Below are 10,835 nucleotides of genomic sequence, written 5' to 3'. Positions count from 1 at the left end.
TGGAGGAGTGGCCAAAAAAAAAATTGGTTAAAGGAAACATAAGAAAACAGAAAAAAAGTTTCTTGTTCAGATGTAACTGAAATTAGCCATCTTGGTAAATGCAATGTGTGGCACAGGGACAGAATAAGTGGCCCAAAGGCCCTCGGCTGTTCTTTAAGCTTGTATGCACAGTATGTACCCTTCCCCCAGTCCTAATCCTAAAGAAATATTTATATGGACATTAAATTCTGCACTACCAAACATACAGGAGAATAGAGCCCCACATACCTATTATATCCAACTATGTCTCCTCTGATGTAGATGTTCTGTTTCCTCATCTTCTCCATTCGAACCAGACCGCCATGATGACATCTTTTAACTACCTGTACATCTCATCTCTGCAGAGTTTGCAACACAGACATCTTAGATTCCGCACTTTTCCACCATCCTCCTCCTGGTGCCTGAATAGTGTTATCCTGTTGGTAAACCAATACTGTCCCTGCTGTGCTCCCCAATGTAACTAAATACTATACTGCAAAAAGAATAGTGCCATACAGATAGTTTCCCCCTTAATAATACAAATGACCCACCAATAATAATTCTCTCCCAGCTGGCAATCATTAGAAATAGTGTCCCTTACATTGCCCCTATGCCCCCAGTATTAGTAGTGCTCTCCATATTGTGCTCACTAATAATTCCCTCCACAGTACTCCCAGTAGTAATAAAGCCCCACTATAGTGGCCACAGTAGTAATAATGCCACCTACAGCACCCTCAGTAGTTATACTGCCCCCTGTAGTCCCCGAGGAATTATATTTGCCAGTGTAGTGCCCCCAGTAGTTATAATGCCTCATGTAGCACCTCCAGTTAGTTATGTGCCTCCAGTGGTGCCACAGAAGTGACAATATTCCCCATTACAAAAACATAAGATCCAGCTCAATCTTGTAGCAAAGAGGAATACTTTATTGAAGCAATAAAAACTTCCAATACAGGACAGTCTCATCTACACGTTTCGGACCCTAGGTTGAGTTATGAGTAAGGACCAAAAAACCTAGGGTCCGAAACGCGTAGATGAGACTGTCCTGTATTGGAAGTTTTTATCGCTTCAATAAAGCATTCCTCTTTGCTGCAAAATTAAGCTGGATCTTACGTTTTTGTTTGGAGTTTACAAGTCAGTAAGGCCGGACAAGAAGCGCAGCGTTAAGGGGAGGCCGGCCATGAAGAGCGTTTGGCTGAGAGGGGACAGGTGAGTGAGGGGTTAAGGTGCAGGGAGGCTAGAAAGGGCGCGGGTAGTCAGGGGAACAGGGGGAGGGGCTGCCGGCCAGAGTGAGGAGGAGGCGGGGGGCAGAGGCATTCGGCCAGGGAAAGCAAACGGAGCGGCAGCATGTCGGAGCGGCCGTTATCAGTAGAGGAGATGTTGGAGTGGCTGCGCAGGGAGGCGGAGGTGCGGGGGCCTGGCTGGTTGCAGGAGCAGGTGGGTGCGTGCGTCATTGCCCCTGCTTCTGCAGCTACCCCCACTGTGAGGGCTGTCCGGCCGCGGCGGGGTGTCCCACCGGCGCGCCTTAGTCCTGACTGCACCCCCAGGGTCCGGCGCCGAGTGGGGAGCCCCTCCAGGGACCCTCCGCGGCGGAGAGGGTCTGCTCAGCCTTCAGCAGGGCGCTCTCGTCGCGGGAGGAATCCCGGTACACGGCGGGGCCCGGAGCGGAGTGGGACGCCCCTTCCCCCACTCTCACCTGCTAGTCCTGAGGATGCGGGACCAGGAACGGTGGACCGGCCCAGTCCAGGTCCCAGCGGGCGGTCTACTCAGCGGGGTGAGGAGATCCATGTGCGGCGGGTTGCGCAGTCGGAGCAGGAAGAGCTGTGCAGGCCCAGTGCAGGAGCGGGAGCGGCGGCAGAGGACCGGAGGCCAGTCAGCATCATCCAGCGGGCAGTTCGAGACGTCCGGGAGGAGTCGCCTTCTACGTCCAGGAGGAGTGCCGAAGTAGAGGATGTGCGGCGGGAGTCAGGATCTGCGGCAGCGGGAATCACAGCGCCCGTGGTGCCTGGTGAGACTAATTGGGGTCCCTTATTAGCGCAGGGTTTCCCGGTGGGTAGTGTTGGGGGGGGGGGTGGCCATGGGCGATTTAGGTAAGGGTTTGGGGCAGTTGCTGGGGGGTTTGGCGGGGTGGTTGGCTAGTTTGGGGTCTGCGGGCGGGTCGCCATTGCCGGCGTGGGGGGTGGTGCCGGGACCGGTGGCGGGGTCGAGTGGGGGAGTGGTGTCGGTGGAGACGCAAGTTGGGGGTGAGGAAGAGGGCCAGAGGTTAGATGATAGAGCGCGTGGGGAGGTGTATGTGTGCTTTGAGGGCCCGTTGGGGGCCCATTTGAAGCAGGAGGTAAAGGAAAAGATCTGGAAAGGGGAATATGTGGAGATTTTTTCCTTGCTTCCTTTGGAACGGTTTAATTTGGATAGGGGGAAGAAAGATGAGGGAAAGAAAGAGGATGAGGAGAAGCGGCGGCATAGGTTAATTCCCCGCACATTTGCTAATTGGCTGCAAGCGTTTGCCATATTAGCAAGTGTCATTGGGGAGAAGGCTCCGGAATGTTGTTCGGCGTTGTTCTGTTACCAGGATGCGATAGGGGAGGCGTATCGGGTGTACGGCGGTGTGGGGTGGCTCCGTTATGACGAGCAGTTTCGGCAACGGAAGGCGGTTAGGTCAGATATACGGTGGGACCACAAAGACATTGGGTTGTGGTTGAAGGTGACGGCTCCGCCTAGGGCTGGGCAGTCCTTTCGGTCAGAGCCTGGGGGATCATCCCCGGGGGCATTGGCGGCAGCATCTGCGAAAGGGTTATGTTTCCTCTTTAATGAGGGGAACTGCAGATTTGGAGCTAAGTGCAAATTCAAGCATGAATGCTCAGGGTGTGGAGGGGCACATGGGGTTAGCCGTTGCTTTAGGGGCGGAAGGCAGAAGGGGGGGGATGGTGTTGGAAAGGGGTCGGACGCCGGTGCGGGTGGAAAGGATGCAGGAATTTCTAGATAGGTACCCGGACCGGGCGGCGGCCAGGCTATTGGGGGAGGGTTTTAGGTGGGGTTTTCGCATCCCGGCAGAGGTAACGGCGGGGCCTGTGGTTCATAAGAATCTTAGGTCCGCGCTTGAGCATGCGGATGTGGTGACCGAGAAGTTGAATAGGGAGGTTGCGTTGGGGCGGATGGCGGGCCCGTTTAAGGTGCCGCCGCTTCCGAGCCTGAGGGTGTCTCCTTTGGGGGTGGTGCCCAAGAAGGAGCCGAATAAGTTTCGGCTCATTCATCATTTGTCTTTTCCGAAGGGTGCGTCGGTCAATGATGGTATAGATCCTGAATTGTGTTCGGTGGTGTATACGTCATTTGATGCGGCTGTTGGATGGGTGAGACGGTGTGGGCAGGGGGCGCTGTTGGCAAAAGTTGATGTTGAAGCGGCGTTTCGGTTGCTTCCGGTGCATGTGGAGAGCATGGGTTTGTTGGGATGTTATTGGGGGGGGGAGTATTTTGTGGATAGATGTTTGCCTATGGGGTGCTCTCTCTCGTGTGCGTATTTTGAGGCGTTCAGTTCATTTTTGGAGTGGGTGGTGGTGGAGGTTTCGGGTTGTGCGTCGGTTATCCACTATCTAGATGACTTTTTGTGTTTGGGCCCGGCGAATTCTCGGGTATGTTCTTTGTTGTTACACACGGTTCAGTCGGTTTTTGCACGTTTTGGGGTGCCGCTAGCGGTGGAGAAGACGGTGGGCCCTGTTACCGAGTTGTGTTTTCTGGGGATTGTTATAGACACGGTCAGGATGGAGTGTCGGCTTCCGGCGGACAAGTTGCTGGATTTGAGGCGTGAGATCAGTCAGGCCATAGGGAGGGAGAAGATTAGGTTGCGGGAGCTGCAGTCATTGTTGGGGAAGCTTAATTTTGCGTGTCAAATTATGCCGATGGGGAGGATTTTTTGTAGACGGCTGGCTGCCGCTACAGCCGGGGTGTCAGCGCCGTATCACTTTATTAGGTTGCGGAAAGAGTTGAAGGGCGATTTAAGGGTGTGGGCAGAGTTTTTGGAACGTTATAATGGTAGAACGTTGATTATGGGGGAGGTTTGCGATTGTGCAGATTTTGAGTTGTATACGGATGCGTCTGGGGGGGTGGGTTTTGGTGCTTACTGTCAGGGGCAGTGGTGTGCGGGCGGATGGCCGGAGTCGTGGGTGGAGCGCGGTTGGGTGTCAAATATTGCGCTGTTGGAGTTGTTTCCTATTGTGATGGCGGTTGTATTGTGGGGGGATAGGTTTGCGAATAGGAAGGTGCGCTTTAATTGTGACAATTTGGGGGTTGTTCAGGCTATTAACAGCCTGTCAGCGTCCTCCCCTCCGGTGGTTAGGCTGTTACAGTTTTTGGTGTTGCAGTGTTTGTCAATTAATGTTTGGGTGGTGGCGAGGCATGTGGCGGGTGTGACTAATTCTGTGGCGGACTCTCTTTCTCGTTTACAGTGGGACCGGTTCCGGCTTCTTGTTCCAGAAGCGGAGTTGGAGGGTCTGGAGTGTCCGTCGTGGCTGTGGGGGATCTTGGAGGAGAGGTGATGGGGTTGCTTAGGGATTCGCTGAGCCCTGGTACGTGGAAGGAGTATGGGAAGGCGTGGGACATCTGGGAGAGGTGGATTGGTGACTGGGGTTCGGGTGGGGAAGATGGGGGGGTCAAGCTGGTGATGTTGTTAGGGCATTTGAAAGGGGAGGGGTGGTCGGTGTCAAGGGTCAGTCGTTTAGTTGCGGGTATAGCTTTTGGTTTTCGGCTGCGGGGGTTGGAGGATTTAACTAAATGTTTCTTAGTGCGGCAGGTTTTGAAAGGCTGGCGCAGGGGGGCGGGTAGGGTGACAGATAGTAGGAGACCGGTTTCGTTTGATTTGTTGGTTCGGATGGGGGAGAAGTTGCGTATGGTGTGTAGCTTGGGAGGGGAGTTGGAGTTGTTTAAGGCGGCATTTGCGTTGGCATTTTTTGGGGCGTTCAGGTTGGGTGAGTTGGTGAGCGGCAGTGTTTGTCGTGCGGGGGGGTTGCTTGGTGAGGACGTGGAGCTTAGGGAGGATAGGGTCGTTGTGCGGATTCGCAGGTCTAAGACGGATCAGGAGGGCAGGGGTCGACAGGTTACGTTGTTTTCTGTTACGGGTTGTGGTATGTGCCCGGTTCAGTGTGTAGGGAGGTACTGGTCAGGCAGGGTGGCGGAGGGGTTGCCGTTTTTTCGTCATGCGGATGGTTCGTTTCTGTCGAGATTTCAGTTCTTAGCGGTGTTTAGGAAATGTTTGCGGAGTTTGGGGGTGAATGATAAGGATTATTCTGGGCATTCGTTCCGGATTGGGGCCGCGACTGAGGCGGCGAGATTAGGGGTCAGTGACGAAGTTATTATGAGGATTGGGCGTTGGGAGTCGGCGCGATTCAGGTCTTATGTTAGGCTGGGTCTTTTGTAATTGTGGATATGTAGTTGGGGGGGGCTGAGTTAATTTTGTTTTTGTTTGATTGCAGGTTTTCCGGTGGCCTTGGTCTGGATTTTAGGACATTCCTATGTGTTCTGGGGGGCGATTAGAGCCGATGTTAGGCCGAATGGCCGCCAGCTGGGGCTGAGCTCGGCGGTGGCTACGGTCAGGTGGTTAGGGGTTAGAGGAATGTTGTGGGGTGGGGTTTTGCGGGAGGTGCAGCGTTTTTCACGGTTGGACAGGCCTCCGGATGTGTTGGTGCTTCATGTGGGGGGCAACGATTTAGGGAGGCGGCCGTTTAGGGAGTTGGTGCGAGATGTGAAGTTCGACCTGCTGAGGATTTGGGCGTTATTTCCGGGTGTTGTTACGGTGTGGTCTGACATAGTGCCGCGTAAGTCGTGGAGGGAGGCCAGGTCGGTCGAGAGCATTAATAAAGCCCGGATCAAGGTGAATAGGGCGGTGGGCAGGTTTATGGCGCGGAATGGGGCTGTGGCGGTACGTCATGAGGAGTTGGAAAAAGGAGTCGGTGCATTTTGGAGGGCGGATGGAGTGCATTTGAATGCGGTAGGGACTGATCTGTGGTCTTTGGGGATCCAAAATGGAGTGGAGATAGCGTTACGGATGTGGAGGGACGCGCAGGCTTGAGGAGGTCAAGCTGCGCGTTCTTGGAGGCGGGGGAGGTCCTGGAAGTAAAAAATATGGTGGTATCTGAGGATGGGAGGGCCCCGCGGTAGGGGCTGGACTCTCATGGAGGAGCCGGTACTAACGACCTAGGCGTCCATCAGTTGCTGCCTCCGAGCTGGGTTCAACGGCTGGGGGCAAGATGGAGTCGTAGGTTTGTTACGGTGTTGATGAGGTCATTGGGGCTTCTAGGACCTCCCTCGTCATTGGTTAATTTATTAAGTTATGTTATGTATTTAATTAATAAACGGCTGCTGTGGCCGATTAAATCCAAGCAGTTGTGTCGTGTGGTTATTTATATGGGGGCTGGGAGGGAGTTACGTATTATGTGGGGATGAGGGACTGACCATATAGCCAATACACTCTTCAAGTAAGGCCGGACAAGAAGCGCAGCGTTAAGGGGAGGCCGGCCATGAAGAGCGTTTGGCTGAGAGGGGACAGGTGAGTGAGGGGTTAAGGTGCAGGGAGGCTAGAAAGGGCGCGGGTAGTCAGGGGAACAGGGGGAGGGGCTGCCGGCCAGAGTGAGGAGGAGGCGGGGGGCAGAGGCATTCGGCCAGGGAAAGCAAACGCCCACCCTCCCGTCCCTATGTAGGGCAGTGATAAAAAAAAAAAAAAAAAAGAGAAAGGGGGTATGGAATGGGGTGTTGGGGAATGGGGGGGGAAGTGTTGGTGATGGTTAGGGGGGTTGGAACTGGCGACCGTGGTAGGATAGGGTGATTGGGCTGGAGTGTTTGTCATTGCAGTCGTGGAGGCGGGGGAGGTCCTGGAAGTAAAAAATATGGTGGTATCTGAGGATGGGAGGGCCCCGCGGTAGGGGCTGGACTCTCATGGAGGAGCCGGTACTAACGACCTAGGCGTCCATCAGTTGCTGCCTCCGAGCTGGGTTCAACGGCTGGGGGCAAGATGGAGTCGTAGGGTTGTTACGGTGTTGATGAGGTCATTGGGGCTTCTAGGACCTCCCTCGTCATTGGTTAATTTATTAAGTTATGTTATGTATTTAATTAATAAACGGCTGCTGTGGCCGATTAAATCCAAGCAGTTGTGTCGTGTGGTTATTTATATGGGGGCTGGGAGGGAGTTACGTATTATGTGGGGATGAGGGACTGACCATATAGCCAATACACTCTTCAAGCCGTGTCCAGGAGCTGATTCTAAAGAGGAGCAGGTGAGAGCTGCCTTTTCCTTTCTATGTGAATATTCCCCATTAGTTATATGTTCCCCCAGTAATGCCCCTAAAGTTCATAATGGGCCATAGCGCCCTGGGTAGCCTTTTCCCTGCACAGGCGATCGCAATGACGACCTCACTCCACTGGCATCCTGATGCAAGCAGTTGTGATGACATCATCGTGCTTCCTGAGACTCTGCACAGGTAGCCTTGATGTCATCCCATCGTGACCTCCTGCATGGCTCTAAGGCCTAATAGGCTTAATGACCTATGGTTTATGAGAAGGATCGGGAGCCATCGGCTCCTCTACGCCACCATGGCCTTCAAATGTGGGGAACTGAACAAAATATCCGGGGTCCAATCCCTGGACGTTTTGGCCTGGAGAAGCCCTAGAATATTGATGGGCATTTTGGGCAGCCATGGGCCCTAGGTTGATGCCCAAAACTCCTATGGTAATAATCGATTGGTATGACACAAGCCCAACACCCCAAGATCATCATACCCCCAGAGATGCATGGTAGTGGCAAAATCATTTTGTGGAGAAGCTTTTCATCTGCAGGGACTGAGAAACTGGGCAGGAATCAAAGAAAGATGGATGGCGGTACAATCCCAATTTCCAAAAAGTCGAGACATTGTGTAAAATGAATTTAATGATTTGCAAATCTCATAGACCCATATTTTATTCACAATAGATCACAATAGATCATAGAAGAGATATCAGATGCTGAAAGTAAGATATTTTACCATTTGTGAAAAAAATTTACTACAGTAATTTGGAACTTGGTGGCAGTAATGCATATTGAACTGCCAGCTGAGGCTTCTGCTGCTTGTAGTAGCAGAGACGGTGGGTGACTCTGCAGCGGGCAGAGACTAGCCTTCTGGTCAGACAGACACAAGGGCATCATGTGTTGGCTCACTGAAAGCTGTGGCAAGCTGCGTACACAGTGCTTCCTGCTAATAAAGCAATTTGTACCTCCTTTTGGTAACAGGAAAACATTCCCCCATTTTGCTTTGATAGTGGGGGTCTAAAAGCATGGCTATCCAGTAATCATAAGATTGCTTGATGCTAACTATAAGCCCGTCAGTATGTAAGCAAGCAAACATACAGCTTGCCATGCCCACCAGTATGGCCGAGGACCCGGTTCATTCTAGCTCTGCCTCCCACAGGCTGTGCAATGGCAGACCATTGTGACACTGCAAGTCCAGGAGGGAGTTACTTGCCACATAAGAATCGCTGAAATGCAAGAACAGTCTCCTGGACGTGGCCAGGTGTCTCTGCAACTTTTTCCAAAAGCTTGGACCACTAAATTTATCGGATGTGCCATTCAGGGAGCAGGTGTTATTTCCCCCAAATACAGCACGCCCACAATGTCCTGCTAACCATCTTGCACACTTGGAGGTGTTGGGGAGACAGCCAGCAGGTTTGCTGCTTGATGCCCTTTAGCAACTAATCAGCTGTGTGGCTTCTTCCTCCCAGGCTGATGATCTCTAACACAGCATGGCAATACTTCGCTTTACTTCACTTCACTTTACTTTTTGTTGGGTATGGGAGGATATCCATGGAGGAGGCAGATAAGAGCATGATGAGGGAACCAGGCCAACACAAACGTGGATGCTTCTTGCCTCATTGCTGTGGTGCTTCCTGCCGCTGCTGCAAAAAACATAGACCCAGTGGGCCATGAAAGACATGTACTGTCCCTGTTCATAACAGCTCGTCCATGCACCTTCCAGCGAGAACGATTGCATTCCATCAGTTTCCTAAAGTCAGCAGAATCCATTAAGTGGTACAGCGGTGACTTCACTGCCAGCAACTTGACCAGGTGGGAGATAAGCTTGAGCATCAGCATATTGCTGGACGCATAGAGTTATTTCCAGGCCACATATTCTATTATCGATGGCTGATGACTGAGCGGAAGAGGAGTCTGAATGGGAGAAGAACTAACTGATGATGAGGTAAAGGACACTGTACTGCATGTGGATGCGGCCTGACTGCTGCAAAGCAGACCAAGAGAAGGAGACACTCTTTTCCTATTGCTGGTGGCCAGTTCTATTTTCCTACTGGATTGGGTGATGCTGCTTCATATGCTGCAACAGAGATATAGTGCCTGCCTATGTTTATCTTTGAATGCCTACGGCTTATTTTTATCCTGCAGATCTTGCATATGGCAGTGCATTTGTCTGTTGGTACTGTGGACAAACACTGCCAGATGTGAGATACTCAAGCAGAGCTAGTGGCAGCTGAGCTTGGCTTAGGTCTTGCATGTTTTGAGCCTGCACCCATAATATCAGCAGCATTACTAGTTCCTGAGCTGACCTTAATAGAAGCAGATCTGACCCTTGTAGTTTTCTTGAAGGTGGTGGCTATAGTAGTCTTTGCTCTTTATTGCCACCACCCCCTTCATTAGATGTCACTTCCTCCTCATCCAGCTCCCAGGTCCTATCCAACTCACAGTCATTGTAAAAGTCCTCACCCTCCCCGCCACTTTTATCAGACTGATTCTCTTTCGTATTTGCCTTGAGTGAAATTGTCGCTACCACTGCTCCTACTGGCACCACCATGGTTACAAGGGCCACTAGTAACACTAACAAGAACACCACCTCTGCCTGAACTTCCTCCTCATGGCAGACCAAACGTTGACTGTTCTCACACAAGTCATCACCCTCATTGTGGCTCCAAGGCATGGTGTCAGACTCAGAGGTGACCTCAACATTATCATGCTGTGACTGAAAGGATGATTGAGCCATCCAATCCACAATGTCATCCTCAATAAAGATATGGCCCCTATAAGAAGGAAGGGGAAAATGTGGCCTGCTACTACTGTCTAGACAGCTAGTGCTGCTACTGCTGTTTGCATTACTACCCACATTCTGACTCTAGTTTAGCAGTTGTCTGTTTACCAGACATATTTTATTATGAGGCCTATAAATAACTAAAAAGTCAAGGGTTTAGAACACAGATTATTAAATGGTACTAACAGAATTGCAAGTGTTTTTCTCTGTAATTTAAAGGGAGCCTGTCACCATGATTTTGTGTATAGAGCTGAGGACATGGGTTGCTAGATGGCCGCTAGCACATCCGCAGTATCCAGTCCAAATAGCTCTGTGTGCTTTTATTGTGTCAAAAAAAAAGATTTGATACATATGCAAATTACCTGAGATGAGTCCTTTCCCTGAGATGAGTCAGGGACAGGACTCATCTCAGGTTAATTTGCATATGAATCAAATCGTTTTTTTGACACAATAAAAGCACACAGAGCTATGGGGACTGGATATTGCGGATGTGCTAGCGGCCATCTAGCAACCCATGTCCTCAGCTCTATACACAAAATACAGGTGACAGGTTCCCTTTAAAGACAGAGGACCAATTAAATGCACCCCCCTCCCTACAAACACAGTGCACACTGGAATTGACAGTTATCAATGGTATTACTGCAGTTTTTGCAGTAAAATGCTTTTGCTGTAAGTGTACAGTATCTTGACATAATACAACACATTCACAAAAACGGGTCTGGTAATGCAGTTTTTTTGCAGTAAAATGCAGTCACTAACTTTGGTAGAGTA

General features: G+C 51.2%; 1 protein-coding gene across 4 annotated transcripts; it reads left to right on the top strand.

Moving 5' to 3' along the window:
- Positions 1-1,320: 1,320 nt before the first annotated feature.
- Positions 1,321-6,174, top strand: LOC122926870. 4 transcript variants are annotated; one of them, XM_044278376.1, is made up of 3 exons: positions 1,325-2,023; positions 4,455-4,574; positions 5,478-6,174. In XM_044278376.1, exons 1-3 carry the CDS (start codon positions 1,363-1,365, stop codon positions 6,071-6,073), a joined length of 1,377 nt encoding a protein of 458 aa, XP_044134311.1. In that variant the 5' UTR covers positions 1,325-1,362; the 3' UTR covers positions 6,074-6,174. The 4 variants fall into 4 exon arrangements, with proteins under 4 accessions (XP_044134310.1, XP_044134311.1, XP_044134312.1 ...); XM_044278375.1 differs by having other exon boundaries at positions 1,321-2,023; positions 4,455-6,174; XM_044278377.1 differs by lacking the exon at positions 4,455-4,574.
- The last annotated feature ends 4,661 nt before the right edge of the window (positions 6,175-10,835 follow it).

The sequence above is a fragment of the Bufo gargarizans genome, chromosome 2 (genome assembly GCF_014858855.1).
Source record: "Bufo gargarizans isolate SCDJY-AF-19 chromosome 2, ASM1485885v1, whole genome shotgun sequence".
NCBI classification, from domain to species: Eukaryota; Metazoa; Chordata; class Amphibia; order Anura; family Bufonidae; genus Bufo; species Bufo gargarizans.
Note: the sequence above shows the minus strand (reverse complement) of the source record. Positions and strands in the feature narration are given on the sequence as shown.